This window comes from Paramormyrops kingsleyae, chromosome 5, assembly GCF_048594095.1.
Source record: "Paramormyrops kingsleyae isolate MSU_618 chromosome 5, PKINGS_0.4, whole genome shotgun sequence".
Classification (NCBI taxonomy): domain Eukaryota; kingdom Metazoa; phylum Chordata; class Actinopteri; order Osteoglossiformes; family Mormyridae; genus Paramormyrops; species Paramormyrops kingsleyae.
This window is the reverse complement of record NC_132801.1, coordinates 376018-395017: the sequence shown is the minus strand read 5'-3', so window position 1 is coordinate 395017 and position 19000 is coordinate 376018. Positions and strand designations below refer to the sequence as shown.

General features: G+C 41.0%; 2 protein-coding genes across 6 annotated transcripts in view; one reads left to right on the top strand and one right to left on the bottom strand.

The window, feature by feature from the left end:
- Nucleotides 1-111: 111 nt before the first annotated feature.
- Nucleotides 112-3415, top strand: ubl5 (ubiquitin like 5). Of its 3 annotated transcripts, none has more exons than XM_072711770.1 (5): nucleotides 112-194; nucleotides 613-681; nucleotides 975-1058; nucleotides 3005-3042; nucleotides 3247-3415. In XM_072711770.1, exons 2-5 carry the CDS (start codon nucleotides 626-628, stop codon nucleotides 3288-3290), a joined length of 222 nt encoding a protein of 73 aa, XP_072567871.1. In that variant the 5' UTR covers nucleotides 112-194; nucleotides 613-625; the 3' UTR covers nucleotides 3291-3415. The 3 variants fall into 3 exon arrangements, with proteins under 3 accessions (XP_072567871.1, XP_023650839.1, XP_023650840.1); XM_023795071.2 differs by lacking the exon at nucleotides 112-194 and adding an exon at nucleotides 213-376; XM_023795072.2 differs by lacking the exon at nucleotides 112-194 and adding an exon at nucleotides 249-395.
- Nucleotides 3416-3711: 296 nt separating this feature from the next.
- LOC111835106 (proto-oncogene vav) overlaps nucleotides 3712-19000 on the bottom strand; it is a 59029-nt gene continuing 43740 nt past the window's right edge. For 2 of the 3 annotated variants that reach the window (XM_072711767.1, XM_072711768.1), the window contains exons 20-27: nucleotides 14347-14483; nucleotides 10393-10458; nucleotides 10131-10162; nucleotides 7550-7660; nucleotides 7349-7436; nucleotides 6998-7112; nucleotides 6562-6713; nucleotides 3712-4727 (exon numbers count right to left, since the gene is read on the bottom strand). In XM_072711767.1, the coding sequence (XP_072567868.1) occupies nucleotides 4674-4727; nucleotides 6562-6713; nucleotides 6998-7112; nucleotides 7349-7436; nucleotides 7550-7660; nucleotides 10131-10162; nucleotides 10393-10458; nucleotides 14347-14483 (755 nt within the window). In that variant the 3' untranslated portion in view covers nucleotides 3712-4673. Of the gene's footprint in view, nucleotides 4728-6561; nucleotides 6714-6997; nucleotides 7113-7348; nucleotides 7437-7549; nucleotides 7661-10130; nucleotides 10163-10392; nucleotides 10459-14346; nucleotides 14484-14570; nucleotides 17132-19000 lie in introns of those variants that run through there. The other variant, XM_072711769.1, reaches the window with a different exon arrangement.

Below are 19000 nucleotides of genomic sequence, written 5' to 3'. Positions count from 1 at the left end.
CTTATTCACGTTAGTTTGAAATTTATATTTCAATATTTTATTTATATTAATATTTTAAATTAAAATAACATATTTTTCTTTTTCAAGAAGCACCATACGGAAAGTAACGACAGTTCTAGTTGTCACGTCACTTCATCTCGTTTTACGGCATTTATGTAAAGGCTCATACACGAGAAGTTCCTCCCTGGTTTGAAGTAAGCTAATGTCTTATTGGATAACGGGACGTCACTTACATATAACAGTATTGGATTGCATGTGTCTTGCAAAAAAAAAAAAAAAAACTATAGTCGCGCAAGTATTTCTTTTCGGCATATTGTGTTCAGTTAAGGGTCTCTTTAAACCTGGGTAATTTTGTTGAACGAGACTAAGTGATAAGGTGAGCTGTTAAGTTTTCAGTGAGTATACGCGCTTGTTACATATGTTTATATGTAGCTTCTTACAAAACGAAGATAAAATCGATAAACCGTGTTTGCGTTTAAATGTATGCAAGCGCATTATTCACGTTATAGGGAACTACTTGCGGTGACAGTAAACGTTTAACCTCATGCTCAGATACTGTAAACCTGATTCTAGCCACTAAATGGCATGGTCTTTATATGTTTTTAATTTCAGGACCAGCCTGACAATGATTGAAGTGGTTTGCAACGACCGCCTGGGCAAGAAAGTGCGGGTGAAGTGCAAGTATCCTTGTCATGTCAGAATGGCTAAAGCTCATGGAATGATTCTTGTCTCATGTTCATTGTAATCGCTGGGTATTGGAGAGCTGTATTACAGTTAAATAAAATTGTGTTAAGACTAAAAAAATAATGCAAAACTTAATGGGCAAATATTCAAATTGAATACTTTATTTAATATTGGGAATGTGAAGGTGTAATCTTTGTGGCCATTGTGATTAAGCTTATCTCAAATTTGTGTACACATTGCACTCAGTTTTGGAGGGTTATCCCGTTGTGTACCTTAGCTTGAACCTCCAGCTCAGAGGATACCATTGGAGATCTGAAGAAGCTGATAGCTGCCCAGACTGGCACCAGGTGGGACAAGATTGTACTGAAGAAATGGTAAGGCGACCTTCATCCTCTTTGGCTGAGATGCAATACAGACGTTCTTTGCTTTATGATGGTTTGACTTAGAATATTTCCATTTTACAATGGAGCGATGGCAATGCACATTCTGTAGTCAACTCTGAATCTGTTGCTGGGCTAGCTATACACCGTATGATACAGTAAAACCGGTCTAAGTCGACATTCGCGGGACCAGCTTAAAAGTGACGACTTAGAGAATTGACGAGATACACCTAAGTCGACACTTAAGCGACTTATGTCTATTTCGCCGTTTTGCCGACTAGTAAATATAACACCATACCTCTACTCATCACGGTAGAGACCTGCGCGGGACAGATTTTTCAGTCTCGCTCCTGCCCGCTCCCGGAAGATTCTGTCCCGCTCCCGCAAAAAAAAATATATATTATTTTTTCCCGCTCCCGCCTGCAGTATTCAAGTTTTGTCCCGCTCCCGCCCGCAAAATACCGCAGGTAAATATATAAGTAGTTTTACGGCACTCAGAGCGCGGCAATTGTAGTTTCTGTAGACGATTCGCCTGTAAATTATTATTTTAATATAGTCGTTCTTGTTGCTTTTGTGCAGTAGATAAATGAGTATTTGTTTTTGATAAATTAATTTTAAGATAATTACATTTTGCGGGAGTCCCGCGATTAATTCTATTCTCCCGCAACCCGCACATACATGAAGACCTTACCGCCCACACCCGCATTCACCCATCAAATCGAGTCCCGCGCCGCACTCGGTCCCGCGGTACTCCCGCGTGAGTGCAGGTCTCTACATCACGGCCTCGGCATCCAGGGAGCGACTAGTGCTATAGGTGGGGATTCCCCGTTTCTACATTGCCGTGGTGACAAGCAGGCGGCGGGAATGCAGCGATTGGGGTGTCGACTTACAGGTAGGAAAATCCATTCATTTGTGTTGTTCGGGACCGGGATATAGGTGACGACTTACAAGCAGCGACTTACACAAGGAATTTTAAAGGAAACCTCATTAGGAAAAATCGGGACTTTTGCTTGAGCGTCGACTTGTGCACATTGACGAGTTACAAGCCGGCGACTTAGTCCAGTTTTACTGTACTTTTTACTGATGCTTGGTCATGACAGTATTCACGCAGCTGTCCGGTCTCTGAATCAATCGCAAGGGTAAACATCTTGTACAGTGTTTTAACTAACCTATTGTAGAGTGTTTTTTCCCTGTGTTTAACCAGATAAACTTGTGTTCATTTATTTACTTTTTAATTATTGGTATTTAGTTACAATAACTATTTATTTACTTATTCAGTAACATTAGTTATATACTTAAGATTCATATTCAACTTATTAATATTTTTCACTTACAATGGGTTAATCAGAATATAACACCATCGTAAGGTGAGGTGCACCTGTACTGCGAACAGGAAATCAGCTCTGAGGAAGGCAGCACAGTGCTTTGGGTGCAGAAACATCCATCTGTCTTCCATAACCCTGGATGGGGTGTCATTGTAGCATAGACGCTTATAGTCACATATTATGGGCAGTTTTCAAAGTACAGAAAGAAAAAGGAGAACCTAGATGTATGAGCAAAATCATAGACCAGATATTACAAATAGCAAATGTATTTATGCCCTTCCTTTGGTATTCTTACCAGTACAAAATATTATGTAACTCAATTTGCAAACTATTCATATAGTAGTTGAATAAATAATATGTGGTTGCATTAATTTTGTCTAAAAGCATTGCATTGCATCTGAAGCATTGCAATGTTTCAGAAATATCTAGATACAGTATGCCAAAAGTAATTTGTTACCCTAAGAAGGAGGACTGAGTCTGAATGTTCAAGGTTTGAAAGAGACATGTATGTTTAGTTTTGCATTTGAAATATCTATGCTACTGAGAGAAATGCATTATGAGATGTCTATGTAACTTCAGGTGGTAGTAATTCAAAGCTGCTTTGTATCATCACAGGTACACAATATTCAAGGACCATGTGTCTCTGGGAGATTGTATCCTTCCTCCTAAGTGTCGTCTTATAGAATGGGCATCTTGAGTTCTGCTTTTCCTAATGCTTTTATAGAAGTCAGTGGTGCAATGGCTTGCCTCATTAATTAACATTGAGTGTATCATTGCTATAAGGTAGAGCCAGTGCCATGTTAAAATAGCCTAAGCCCCTTTCTTAGCTGGGCAGCCCTTAACTTCATATTCCACAGATGAAATCCACGATGGAATGAACCTGGAGCTATACTACCAGTAGAAGAGGCTAAACAAGCAAAGCTCATGTCTCCCATGACTGCTGAAACAAATTGTCCTAGAAGACTTTTTTTTTATTTGTCATTTTGTTTTGATATAATCTGATAATAAAATGGGTATTTATGTAAAGTCTGTGTTGAATGTTTGCTGGTTAATGCTCATTTCATTTGCAGTGCTATTATTTCCTTGCTGTGTGTGGTTTTCTAAATAAATTGTGACAATGCATTGAAAAAAACTGCCCTGTGATCCTAGGCATACTGATGACCTGTCACAAGTGAGGAAACATCAAGTCAACACAAGAGGAATATAAGAACCCCAGATTCACTTGTGTTGTGTACAGTGTGAAGTCAGGTATCGCTGCAGAGGCATGGTTTGTGCTGAGCATGTATGCATGCTTGGACATGTTTGTATTGTTGACATTGTGATAATCTGAGAAATAGGGGTCATTTATTGGCAGCCGGGTGTTCAAAGAAATACCAGTTCTATTGAGTACATTCAGAAAGTTTACAGAGTTCTCAGGAAAGACAGCTTGTTGACCTCTGTCAGAACATAGTCCTGGGTGATGTTCCAGTCCAGCAGCTGCAGGCTGACAGCCTTCCTGTGAGAGGGAATCTGCTCTAATGTTGCTAAGATGTAGTTTTTTGGCAGTGATGCATTTTGTCAGTTTTTTTTTTAATTAAAACATACAGTTAGTAACCTTTGTTTTACCCCACTGCTAACTGGGTACAGAATATAACTGGAGAGAGGCAGGACTGCAGATGGCTGAGGCATCCTGAGTGGATGACAGAGCTGAGACAGTACATCTGTAGATGACACAAGAGCTTGAGAAAGGTGGGCTATAACAGGTTGTGAGGCTGGAGATCTTCAAGCCTGGACTAAGGAGTGGAGGTCTGCGTAGGACTGGACACAGTGAGGAGTTGAAGGTCTGTCCAGGCATGGACATTGTGAGGGGTGGAGGCCTGCACAGGCATGGACTCAGTGAGGGATTGGAGGTCTGCCCAGGCATGGACTAAATGAGGGTTTGGAGGTCTGTGGGCTTGGACTAAGTGAGGGTTTGGCGGTCTGTCTGGGCCTGGACTCAGTGAGGGTTTGGAGGTCTGTCTGGGCTTGGACTCAGTGAGGGATTGGAGGTCTGCGTAGGCGTGGACTCAGTGAGGGATTGGAGGTCTGCCCAGGCATGGACTAAATGAGGGTTTAGAGGTCTGTGGGCTTGGACTAAGTGAGGGTTGGAGGTCTGTAGGCTTGGACTAAGTGAGGGTTTGGAGGTCTGTCTGGACTTGGACTCAGTGAGGGTTTGGAGGTCTGCGCAGACATAGACACAAGAACATGTTCCCTCTGCTGTGGGGAATTTTCTCAGGTTTTTGGTGGCAGCCCATGGCTGCTTTTGCTAGCAGTAGTCAGAATAGTCCTCCTCTACATAATTAGCAGGAAACAGTCCAATCTAAGAAAGAAAAAGATGCAAAGTTCCATGAAAGTCCATCCATCTATCTGCTTACTGCTTACCCTGTTACACTGGTAAAGGTCATGGGGATCAGCACATATGTATTTATTCACCAACAGCTAGCATGCACATTACTACAGCTCTCAGTTAAAGTCTACTCCAGCAATTTAAAAGACTGGTTCTAGCACTTTTTTCAGTTTTTTAGTTTTTTGACATTTTACTTGGAAGTGATATTTGTTATATCTCCAATGTTGCTTGAACTGCATCACTTCAGATAAATGACACTACTCTTGCTACCAGCCCTTTAATCCTGAACTGGAATTGACTATTTTAATTTATTTGGAAATATTGTTAGTTTACCTACCTTGCTGCACTTTATTAAACAATAAAATGTTTGCATTCTGGGGGTAAGTGTTTAATGCTTCCTTTGTGGTATTTAATTGTTAGATTATTTTAATGGAATAATGATTTTTTTGGTAATACTTAAAGCTGTCATCTATAATGCATTATACATACTTTCATAATGCATTATAATGGTATAAGAATTAAAGCATTACAGCATAAGGCATTATAATGTTGATTATAATATTTCAAAAGCTCCAGTAAAGCTCTAACCTATAACACAATTCCTAATGCATTATAATGGTTGGTATAAGCATTAAGGATGCGTTGTACTGCATTATGAAGGTATCTGTAGTGCAATGAGCTTCATAAAGCATTCATAATGCATAATAAACATGGCTATAATATGTTATGCCTTTTCATGAATATACTTTATATTTATAGCCATTTTTATAATGATTTATGAATGTGTTCATAGATGTTTATAGACATAACATTCATAGAAACTTTTGTATTAGGTATTTAGCAAATTAGTCATTAGATTAGCCAATTAATCAAAAAAATAATCATCTAGGTGCAGCCCTAATCGATGGTGCCTCATTTAACAGCAAATAATTTAGAAATGTTTTTCTACTGTAGAGTGTAAGTGCACTGAATTACCCCTATTGTTATACATTATATACTTTTATATGACTTAAAAGGAAAGTTTTTCAACCTTTTTTATACCTGGGACCCCAAAAGAAGATACTCCAGAGAGCTAGGGACCACCTACCAATGGGGCATGCATGTGAAAGCACATGGCGGGCTATGGTTGGCACTTATATCTGGAACCCCAAAAGATAATGCTCCAAAGAGCTAGGGAGAACATGCGTGCAGCTTCCCCTTTCATTTTTTTTCACTCCACCTTGGGGAATCCCCTGTAGTGTATTCACTCTACCTGGGGGAATCCCCTGTAGTCTATTCACTCCACCTGGGGGAATCCCCTGTAGTATTTTCTATGTCAGTTTGCAAAACATTTTGCAAACCCTCTACCAATGCTGATGGTAAGGTATTACTATAATCTACTTTTCTCTGTAACAGTAGTGTAATGGATTACAATTTCAGTTTTTGTAATCACATTACATTTACTTCCTTGATTATAATTACGTTACTAGTTTAGAATTTAAATTTAAAATATTATCCTGCTTGTGCTTTTCCTTTTGGAATGGCATTCAATTAATATAAAGAAAAAGCGAAAGAATGGTAAAAACATGTTTTACTTTGTAATTAAAAGTAACATGTAATTAGTAATATGGTTGTTTTCTGAAAGTAATCAGTAATATGATTACAGTTTGAGACAAGTAATTATTAATCTGTAATGCCTTACTTTTTAAAGTAAATTCCCCAACAGTGCCCACTACTACTGCTCTGTGCTGTAGACTGAAAACCTCTGAATTTAAGAAATGCCCCGTAGTATGAAGAAGAAGAGAAGGGCAGCCGGGGGAAGCCTTACCCGGCCATAGACTTCGCCTTTCCACCACCCGTTGCTGGCCTTTTTGGATATGATTTTTATCGTGTCTCCCTCTCTCAATGAGAGCTCTGTGCGATCACGGGCAGAAAAGTCATACCGTGCTCTGGCCGTACCAAAGTAACGCACACTGCCCTCTGGTGGAGAGAAGAGAAAACACAAGGTGAATCCCTGCAGTGTCTGGGAGACATTATCCTCTTGCAAAGCCACTACCAACTGCGACACAGACCACTGTGTGTGACCATAGTAATACAGTCTTCTCATTCCTGAAATCTACAGAAGTTTTACAACTGGTAAGGTGATATTAAATGAAACTATAAATCTGAAAATATTTCAATAAATATACCATAACAGTGCACATTCCTGTGCGCTGTAGTTTGAATTTGGGGTATGAGGGGGTTGATATAGAGTAGCGTCTCACCAGGGGTGGGTGGGGTAGTGTTCTTTTCTGGTTCCTTATAAGGGAACTGCAGGGTAGTGTCCAGGCCCTTGAAGCACTCCCTGAGTGTATTTTGCTGATAAAACTGCACCAGGTCCTGTAGTGGAAATAAAAAGAAATGGCTGCATTACAGAAAGCAGGCTGAACCCCAGGTTAGGGTTACGGCAAGGGTTAGGACTGGTGGTATCCCTGTTTTGCTGAAAATAGTCGTAACTTTGAAGCAACTACATTTTCCAACATAGTACAGATTCCACCATTCTTTGCTAATGACTTAGTGTTACCAATGAATGTAGCCACCAATACCAGAGAGAGAGAGCAGGATAGCATACATACAATCAGGCCTTTGAAGGCCTTCTTCTCGTTGATGCGGTATAGCCCCTCTGTTGATGTTATCTTGATGTGTTTAACTTCCACCTTGAATCTGCACAGACAGAGAAGACCACGTATGAAAGCTGGTGCATCAAGCAGGCTCGTGTGAGACTTTCAGCTCTGAGGAGCACCATGAAGCTCCAGGTCCTGGGACACATGACTCACTTGATACTGATGGCAAACTCTCCTCCGTCCTTTTGTCGGACCAAGTAGGTTCCATCAGAACGAGACATCAGCAAATTCTTGGCTGCAGTGCGGTCCATGTTGCCAGCAAACCTGGCAGGTACAACATTGGAGTCTAATCATGCATCTGTCCATCTTTAAACAGCTTAACCTGGCCATGGTTGTGTAGTGGGCTCTATTCCTTTCTGTATATTGTTGATTCCACATAACTGCATATCGAATAACGACACATTCCGTTTTATTGCACAGTGGCAGCTGGTCCCATTTCAGATGAATGGTGTTCTATGGCAACATGTTTCAATTAAGCACACTTCTTATATCTGCATAATCCAGGTAAATGCAACTGTCACATGGTCTCAATCTCAATATTACAAAGTAAAACATTTTGGGTAACAGCACAGAATTTTATTTTAATTAAATGAATTTTGGTTTATATGCTGACCTCAAACCTAGAAAATTGCTAGCAAAAATAGTTTGTAGGTTACACTGGAAATTCTGGCAAAAAAATAAACGAAAGCTATTGGGGTGTCTATCGCTACAGATATGTGACCATACTTTTGTAATAGAGAATATGGGATTTTGTTCATGTGATTGTTTTGATACAGACATCTTTTAGATTTTTTTGTTTTACATTTTTATTTTAACCGCGCTAATGAGCCTCTTTGTTATTCATTCATGTCAACAGACACATTGCTTCATGTTTGGTTTACAACTGTTACTAATTGTGTTTGCAGTTCTAATAATACAGTATCAAAATAAATTCTGTTTCCCTGCTGAACTGAAATGACACTGAGCCATGAACCCAAGAAGGCAGCTGTACTGATGTCTAGGGGTCCATTTCCTTCAGAGAACCCAAAATTTGCCCAGACTTTGGATTTAAATTGAGACCGTGTTGGAAAAGTCTCATGTTCATCATGGAAAACATGCTAATTGTGGATGTGAGTTGGTTACAGCTAATGCTAGTTACAGTCAGTCATAATTAGCAGTTTGGGACCATTTTGGTTTCCCAATAAATTACACCAACACTACTCCAACATTGCCTTTGGTTTGCATTCATTTCTATTTGTGTTTGTGTTTGCAGTTTTAATGATAAATAATTTCGAAACAAATTCTGTTTTCCCTGCTGTACTGAAATTGCACTAAACCATGAACCTAAAACTGAGGTTTGTACCGAACCGAGAACTTTGTGTATGACCACACCCTAACTACACAGGCTGTCGCATATGTCTTCATTTCAAGAGGTCTGTTGCAATATTATAGACCATAGTAAAGTTAGCTCCTTTCACGTTATTTACAAAAAAATCTATTAAATATATATTCTCCAGCACCTGACAAAATACTGACTGTTTCTGGCACTGCATCATATAGCAATACAGACATCTATCTGTCAGCATATTGATTTGAGAGAGGTGTTTGAGGGACAACTAGGGCAGGTGGGGGAGTGCAGGCTAGGCATGGGCGGTGTTATGGAACAAATTTTGTTTAGGGGGTTTTGTTCAGTAAGTGGCTAGGTGCCTGATCGTTAGCAAACAAATTGGGTGTGTGGGGGGGGGGGGATGTTTCACTCATTTTACTACGTGGATACATGCTTGATTCGGGGGTGTCAAGGAGCTGCTGTCAATTTGCGGGAGACTCACAGAGCTTCCAGCTGAGTTGTGATGTTAGGGAATACAGCTGTCATTTGTTTACATATACCTGTACTAAGATTATGCTATACCAATATTCATGATTTTACCAAGTAATGTACGGTAGTTAAACTTTGGATAAGCGCACACTCCATGACAATGTATGAAATTCTTCATATTCTTCTAATAAAAGGTCCTGCTCCGCTTGTGTGAAAAGGTGCGCCCTTCCTTTCGTCATTTTGTTGCAGCCTATCAAAGACTCTATGATCATGTTTTCTAGACTCGATATATATAAGCTTTTCCATCAGCGCGGGCTTGCGCAATCATCTCGGATGATTGGATCCAGCTAGATTAATCTACTACACAGCTGCATTTGAAAAACCAACTTATCCTGGATGCATTAACTCATCCAAGACGAGGCATCTGATCTCAGATGATTTAAGCGACTCTGATTACATAGAACAGAGAGCCAAAGGGCACCATCAGTAATGTCTGCAGTCCAAAAAATGTTGTATTACCCATGTCCTTGAACTGGATAAGTGGTTGAAAGATGGATTGATGCATTATATTTAGAAAATTAGTGGTACCCTGGTTACAAAATCACACAGATGTAGTCATGATTCTCACACAAACATATAGCCTTGGGAAAACTTAGGAGGCCACTCTATATTTTTAAACAAATCTGCATTTTAAAATCCTGGTTTAATCCTCATTCTGCTGGGAGAAGGTTATGCTGAACAACAAGATGCTTCAGGGTTCAAAATTTCTAAGACACAATACGTATATATCTGTGTCTGTGTGTTATATATGTTTGTTTTACAGTATAAAGTTTACAAAAAATGGGTGAAATGATACCATTATCCAGACATGAAAGGTAATGTCATATAGTGATGAAGAAAAGCAGCATATGTGTATCGTACGTTTACAAATGTACAAACCATGGAAAGTCTGTCAGGTCTGGCGTAGGTTTCTGTGCACAAAAAGAGAGTTCAATTTTAAAAAATAATACAAAGGAGCATGTCATATACATAATGCATTAATCTTTACCGGTATTCATGGATACGAGGATAAGACATGATGGCATATATGGTGTATGTAAATTAGCAGAAGTAATACATTACAGCTGTTTTATTTGTTTGAAAGGGTTATGGTTTATACATAAGCTATACTTGTATTACATGACAACCCAGCTGGACTTACAGGGACATATGGCCGAACTTTAGAACAAGGAAACCAGCCCATCTCTGCCACTGCTATGTTTCGGCCCTGGAAGAGGAGAAAAGGCACATGAAAGGTAACGATCAGCAGCAGTGCCAATCCAAAGACGTGCTGCTGTATGGCTGTGTGCGTCTGTGTGTGTGTGTGGTATTTTATGTACAGTATATACTACATGGACAAAAGTATTGGGACACACAGGTGTATAAAATTAAGCACCTAGCTATGCATTTAAGTGTACAAACATTTGTGAAACAATGGGTCATTCTGATGAGCTGAAGCATAGTACTGTCATAGGATATAGCAATATGTTTTGTTGATTATAACTGTATATTTAGCTCTATATTTAATATCTAATAGTTCATATTATTATTTAATAATTAATATGTTATCCAGCCTAAATATGAAGTTTAAAAAAATATATTTTTAAATAAAACACACCAATTTAATACATCCGTAAACATATTTTACGTAGGTAGTCTAGTAGTCAATAAAACATCTCGCTATGGCCCTAAATATGTGGTTATAATCATTAAAACATTCTTATTGAAGTAAACATATGTTCTATCGATTATAACCATATAGCTATTTTTTTCCATCAATAAAACGCACACCTTTTTAAAACATTCCTAAAGGTATTTTATGTACAGTAATATTCAATGAAATACAGGTACAATGGATAAAACATATAGCTACTGTTTAATAATCTAATTAAACATATTCGGAGATGAGATTTTGTAGTAAGTGGTAATATTGCAAAGTGGAAGCATTCCTGGAATGGACTTCCATGGCCGAGCAGCTGCATGCAAGCCTCACATCACCAAGTGCAATGCCAAGCACCAGATGGAATAGTGTAAAGCGTGCCACCACTGAAGCAGTGGAAACGCGTTCTGTGGAGTGATCAGTGGTGGTCACAGCTAACCGAAACCAGTAACTTTTATTATATGAACTTAGCTTTTGTTTGGTTTTTGTCTCTGAAACCCTTAAAAAGAGCTAAAATTACCAGGGCATATTTATTTTCAGGGTTCATACCACCTGACCCTGTCCTTGTATCTCTTGCCTGTGTGGCCAGCAGCCATCGCTGGCCATCCCCTTTGCCATCTCATTGTCTTTGGCCCTAGTGTGTTATTCTTGCTCCCCAGACTGCTGCACTCCTCAATGGGTTGAATGTGTGGTACAGAGGCTGTAACCATCTGGTCATGGGTTCAAGGCTGGCCAGGAACCAGCCTCAGCTGTTTCAGCTAATTATTGGTTTTTCTGTTCTTCCTCGTGTTTATTAGTTCTGTGTTCTCCTTGTGAAGCTTGTGCCTTGTTCCACATGTTCCTTTATTTTCTGTGTGTTGAATTCCTGGGGGGTATTTTCCGTATGTTGCTTAAATCATCTGAGATCAGATGCCTCATCTTTGATGAGTTAATGCATCCAGGATAAGTTGGTTTTTCAAACGCAGCTGTGTAGTAGATTAGTCTAGCTGGATCCAATCATCTGAGATGATTGCGCACGCGCTGATGGAAAAGCTTATATATATCGAGTCTAGAAAACATGATCATCAAGTCTTTGATAGGCTGCAATAAAATGACAAAAGGAAGGGCGCACCTTTTCACACAAGCGGAGCAGGATATGAAGAATTTCAAGAACTAATATGCACAAGGGGTAACACGGCAAAAGCAGCCCAAACCAGAAAAGACGGCTGGAAAAAAGTGGCCAACAAATTAAATGCTTAAGTAGTGTTCATTGTACTTACTGAATGCAGCATTTCATTTCCTATGTGTCAGATTAATTAATATGTCATAATTCCAGATCAAACGTAAGCACAATGAGAATAGGGGAAAATGTTGAAGTGAATACTTCAAACTGGTGAATATTGGTATATAACTATTTAAAGGATTGTTGACATACATACAAGCAATGTCTTTTCAAAAGAATTTCCTCTGGGAGCAATAAAGGATCTTGCTGTTCGCACAAAACCCTCTCTACATGAAATTCTCTTATAATTTGCAGATCGATATCAATTGATCGCTCATTCATGAATGGCGAAGCCATGACTGAATGATTTCCATGCACAGACTTTAAGTGTGTGAGCTAATCCTTGTTTATATATAACAAACCTGCTCCGAGCAGTGGCCTGTACTACAAAGCGGGGTTACTGGCTTATTGGGGTAACTTGTCGGATTTAAGATACCACAGTTTTTAATGGACTTCATATTCGTTCACTTACATTTTTGCCCAGACTACCTTAAATCCAACAAGTTACCCTGATAAGCCAGTAACTCCGCTTCGTAGTACAGGCCCCTGGTTTGAGGATTTGGATGTGCTGCTATGACAACACATTCAGCAAGAATTTCGAAAAACTGACAGATCCAGGATCATGCCAATCGTCAGCAATTACATCCAGCTAATCAAGCAATCCATGTACGAAAAACATCCCCCAGGTGTGTGATTAGTGTTTCTTATTTGCAGTGTTTGTTGGAGTTTCCCTAGTCTTAAGTTCATTGGCATAAGTTATTGCACCTGTTGCCTGTTTTCCCTGCGCTGTTGTTATTGGTTGATTGTCTGACGTTCCACACCTTGCCCCTCTCATTAGCCCGGTTGCCTTTTGTGTATAAGTGCCTGCCCCTTCTCAGTTCTCTAGTCAATCATTGTGTATTCATATTGTGGTGTGGTCAGGATTCTCATTAGTTCTTGTTTTCCCTGTTTGCTTTGTTTTTTTCTCCCCCTTGTGGTCCTGTTATTTTGTGGTTTACCCTTTGTGTTCAGTTTTGCTTAATAACCCCATTTGTCTTAGACCCGTAAGAGGATTGTCACCCTCATTTCCTGCTTGCACTATGCCCTGAGTCTGTAGCAGAATGACTGACAGGGGCAGGCACAGGGACATTTCTTCATTCCCCACAAGGGGAACTTCAACGTCATAAAAATTTGTAGAATGTATGTCATGCTACGTAGATACTGCTTACTACAGGAAAATAAAGTTATGTTGTAAATGATAGTCAGTCCTGCTACAATGTGATATCACAGTCAATATCTGTCCCAATAGAACTCAGAGCTAGATAAGATTTTAACAACTCTGAGCTATTAGTTAAGTTCTACCCAAGTGAGCTCGATGGGCCGAATGGCCTCCTCTCGTTTGTATAGTTTCTATGTTCTTATGTTCTTAATTGATATATTAGTATCTAAGTCCAATACAATGCAGAATCGCATTTGTATTTGTGCGATTTAAAGTCAGAGGGAAAAGCACTATGTGAACTACAATGCAATATGGTCTTGGCAAGAAACACTGCTTCCACGCAAATATCAAATGGATGATACTGATGTTAATGAATTATTTTGAAATTTACAAGAATTTAAGTTTTTGTACATCCACGCATTGTATGGGTCAAAGTCTTAGATTCTAGAAATTGACAAATTATTATGTCTGTAGCCATGTTGCCTTCAGTGCCTCTCCACATACCGTAATCCATTGTATTTGCACTGTGTGCATGCCTGGTTGCATGGTGACTGTGGCTCATTACACCGACTCTCAGCAATCAAGTTAGCGAGGCTGGCACATTCGGTTGAAGTGGTTACTTGGCAGAGCTTGTTAGACCCATAGGAGATGTTAATGATATAATTTACTCATGTATTTCTTATTTTAAATGTCTATAATTACATTATTGGACACTGGTGTTACTGTTTTTATTATTTAATTGATATTGTTTGGTGTAAGTTACTACGTTTTGGAGTCTCAATCCCTGAACCTTATTCTTCCCATTGGTGTGTTTAAGTAGGTGATTTTAGTGAACATGAGGTTTTGTCATGAATGCATTAGTCACACTGTAGCAGGACTGACTGTACTTACTCCAGGGTTTTTCATATTGTATTTACTATCTGAAGCACACATGCGATGACTGAGAAACTACTAAAAACATTATACACTCGAAGAGTGGCATCTTTAACCTTCTCACCTCCCACCACTGCAACTCCACATCTGCTCGGGTTAGCTCTATGATGTCACCCATTGAGAGGTGGAGGGGTTGACCAAACCCAACTGGGGGCGGGGGAAGTCCATAGTATTCCTGCCATACCTCCATCTTTGGCAACCCTGGAAGGAATGGAAAACACGTTAAAAGCACTCTCTTTTCCCAAGAAACAAGAGACTGCTGACTATACCTGAATGCATTGAAAACATACATATTCAATAGAATAATTACGTGATTATAAATCCCTATTTTGGGACAGGATTAGTTTTATCTACAGAGGTTCGGTATGTAGTTTGTAAAATGATTTAACTGGCAAATTCAGACAAAACTGAAGTTGTCTACTTATTCGCCAGCTTCTTATTGACAGGATCCATGCCATCTTAAATAGGGGATTTTCTTTTGACAAAAACTCCTATTGATAAATCTTGTAAATGTCAATACACCTGTTAGAAAGCTCAACACCATGTGATACACCAACTATTACACTTACTATATCTTGAGTTTGAAGATATTTTATTATGCATTCACTCTTTCATTTATTCATTCTCCACCACTTCTCTGAGGCTGGGTCGTCTGGGCTGTAGTCTCAGAAGGGATGCCCAGACCACCATCTCACCAGTCACCTTCTCTATTCATCCATCCATTAGCTTCTGCTTATCCAAGGTCGGGTCGCGGGGGCAGCAGTCTCAGTAGGGAAACCCAGACTTCCCTCTCCCCGGCCACTTCTTCCAGCTCCTCTAGGGAAATCCCGAGGCGTTACCAGGCCAGTCGAGAGACATAGTCCCTCCAGCGTGTCCTGGGTCTTCCCCGGGGCCTCCTCCCAGTGGGACATGCCCGGAACACCTCACCAGGGAGGCGTCCAGGAGGCATCCTAAGCAGATGCCTGAGCCACCTCATCTGGCTCCTCTCAATGCGGAGGAGCAGCGGCTCTCCTCTGAGTCCCTCCCGAATGGCCAAGCTCCTCATCCTATCTCTAAGGGAGAGCCCAGCCACCCTGCGGAGAAAACTCATTTCGACCGCTTGCACTCGCGATCGCGTTCTTTCGGTCACTACCCACAGTTTGTGACCATAAGTGAGGGTCGGAACGTAGATCAACTGATAAATCGAGAGCTTTGCCTTTTGGCTCAGCTCCTTCTTCACCACGACAGACCGATGCAGTGCCCGCATCACTGCTGACGCCGCATCGAACTGCGGCCTAGGGTGTCCTGGTGCCAAGTGCACATATGGACACCCTTATGCCTGAACATGGTGTTCATTATGGACAATCTGTGATAGGCACAGAAGTCCAATAATAAAACAACACTCGGGTTCAGATCGGGGGGGCCGTTCCTCCCAATCACGCCCCTCCAGGTCTCACTGTCATTGCCCACGTGAGCATTGAAGTCCCCCAGCAGAACAAGAGAGTCCCCGGGAGGAGCGCTCTCCAACACCCCTTCCAAGGACTCCGAAAAGGGTGGGTATTCTGAACTGCCGTTTGGTGCATAAGCACAAACAACAGTCAGGACCCGTCCCCCCACCCGAAGGCGAAGGGAGGCTACCCTCTCATCCACCGCGGTAAACCCCAATGTACAGGCGCCCAACCAGGGGGCAATAAGTATGCCCACCCCAGCTCAGCGCCTCTCCCCGTGAGCAACTCCAGAGTGGAAGAGGGTCCAACCCCCTTCGAGGAGACTGGTTCCAGAGCCTAAGCCGTGCGTCGAGGTGAGCCCGACTACATCTAGTCGGAACTTCACTGCCTCGCGCACCAGCTCAGGCTCCTTCCCCACCAAAGAGGTGACATTCCATGTCCCTAGAGCTAGCTTCTGCAGCCGAGGATCGGACCGCCAAGGTCCCCGCCTTCGGCCACTGTCCAACTCGCACTGCACCCGACCGCTATGGCCCCTCCTACAAGTGGTGAGCCCATTGGAGGGGGGACCCATGTGCCTTTTTCGGGCTGTGCCCGACCAGGCCCCATGGGTGCAGGCCTGGCCACCAGGCACTCGCCATCGAGCCCCACCCCCAGGCCTGGCTCCAGGGGGGGGGCCCCGGTGACCTGCGTCCGGGCAAGGGAAATTGTGGATCCATGTTATAACTCATCATAAGGGGTCCACCCTTAGCTAGCTTTGGGAAAAACCAAGGTGTTCCCAGGTCAGACAAGAGATATTTAACCTCTCCAATGTGTCATGGGTCAGCCAAGGTCTCTTCCCAGGGGGACATGCCCGGAACACCTCCCCAGGGAGGCATCCAGGAGCCATCCTTGATAGATGCCTGAGCTACCTCAACTGGTTCCTCTCAATGCAGAGGAGCAGCAGCTCTTCTTTGAGCTCCTCCAACATGTCTGGGCTGAGCCCAGACACCCTGTGAAGAAAACTCATTTCTGCCGCTTCAATCTGCGTTCTTATTATTTTGGTCACTACCTAAAGCTCATGACTGTGGGTGAGGGTAGGAACGTAGATCAACTGGCAAATTGAAGGCTTTGCCATCTAGCTCAGCTCCTTCACCACAACAGAACAGTACAGTGTCTGCATTATTGCTGACGCTGCCCTGATCTGCCTGTCATTCACCTGCTCCATTCTTCCCTCACTCATGAACAAGACCCTGAGATACTTCAATTCCTCGGCTTGAGGAAGTAACCCATCCCTAACCAGGACAGGGCAATCCACCCTTTTCCGGGTGAGAACAGTGACCTCAGACTTGGAGGTGCTCATCCTCATCCTGGGTTCTTCATATTCAGCTGCAAACAGTTCATGCTGCAGGTCACAGCCCGATGAAGCTAACAGGACTACATTATCTGTAAAAAACCAAAGACGCAATCCTGAGGTCACTGAACTGGACCCCTTCCACCTCTTGGTTACACCTAGAAATTCTGTCCAAAAAAGTTATGAACAGAACCAGTGACAAAGGGCAGCCCAGGCAGAGTCCAGCATTCACTGGGAACGAGTCTGACTTACTCCCGGCAATGCAAACCAAACTCTTGCTCTGATCATACAAGGACCTGTAACAACAGACCCCATACTCCCGAAGTACCCCCCCCCCCCCCACCCCGAAAGACCCCCAAGGGACATAGGTATATGCTTTTTCCAAGTCCATAAAACACATGTACACTGGTTTGTCAAATTCACATAAAACCTCTAGTATCCATGTGAGGGTGAAGAGCTGATCCAGTGTTCCATGACCAGAATAGAATTTGCATTGTTCGTTTTGGATCCAAGGTTCATCTAATGGACCCTCATCTCCAGTATCCTGGTATAGACGTGTTTCCCCGGAAGTTGGAAGATATCTTCCAGCCCCCTTTATTTATTTATTTTTTAATTTAAGTTTTTATTGAAAAGAGATACAGTCCAATATATCTGTTTATGACTTGTGCCACGTTTACAACAATTATAGCTTGTATATTATCAAAAAGCTCTTCATGGCATATAACAGATCAATATATCTCTTTGGGTTATCTCTCAATTATACAAAAAACTATTTACAAAATAAAGGGGATGTATAGATGATACCCATACATAAAACATAGATTTTAGATTCTATAACAAAAAAACATTTGGTTCAATAGGAGTTATGTACTCGATCCACTTGGACCAAAAATCAATAAATATATCTTTTTGATTATTCATTCAGAAAGTAATTTTCTGCACTATAAACAGACTTTTTACAATATCAATCCAATCCTGTATTTGTGGTGGATTAGGTTTGTACCAGCATCTAGTAATACCTTTTTTACTTGAAGCAAGAATTATTCTATACATATATTTGTTTTTCCCTTCCCAAGAAACCATTGACACTGTGCCCATATAAAGTACCTCAAAGCTGAAATCAATTTTAATGTTGAAAATACTTTCTAATACCTTATGTATATCTTTCCAAAAACATTAAATTTTAGGACATCCCCAAAATATGTGAAAATGGTTAGCATCCTGTGAGCCACAATGTCTCCAACAATTTGAGTTGCCTTGAAAATTATTTTTCTGTTTTGGGGTAAGGAAAAACCTAATAGTATTTCTCCAGCAAAATTCTCTCCAATATGGAGAACGGGAAGTTGCCCATTGTTGTTTACATATATTTTCCCAGTCCTCGGTTGAGAGGATAATCCCACTTTCTTTCTCCCATCTTTCTTTAATGTATAAGGATGAATCTCCTTGTAAATCCATCAAAGCTCTATAAAGTTTTGTAATAGTCTTAAACATTGGTTCAGCCTTGTAAGCTGAGGAGAATATTTTAACAAGAGTACTCTTATTTGGATCTTCATCAATCCCTTTTTTAATTTTCTGACAAAAATGTTGTCGGAGCTGGAGGTATCTGTAAAAGTCTTTGGATTCTAAACTAAATTTTTCTTTTAGAGAATTAAAATCTAATAATTGTCCTTTATCCATAATTGAACAGTAAGCAGTGATCCCTTTCTTAGCCCATACTTTAAAACGCATATCCTGTCAAACCAATCAAACTCTATGTCCTTCCACCTTGCTTGATACTCTGGGTTGCACCAACAAACTATTACTCTTAACTGTGCTGCCCAAAAATATTTTTGTAAACATGGGAGCGCAACCCCTCCTTTATCTTTACTCAGCTGAAGGGTTTTAAATTTTACCCTTGGTTTCTTGCCTTGCCATATGAATCTGGAGATCAGTTTATCCCATTCTGAGAATTGTTTTTTGGG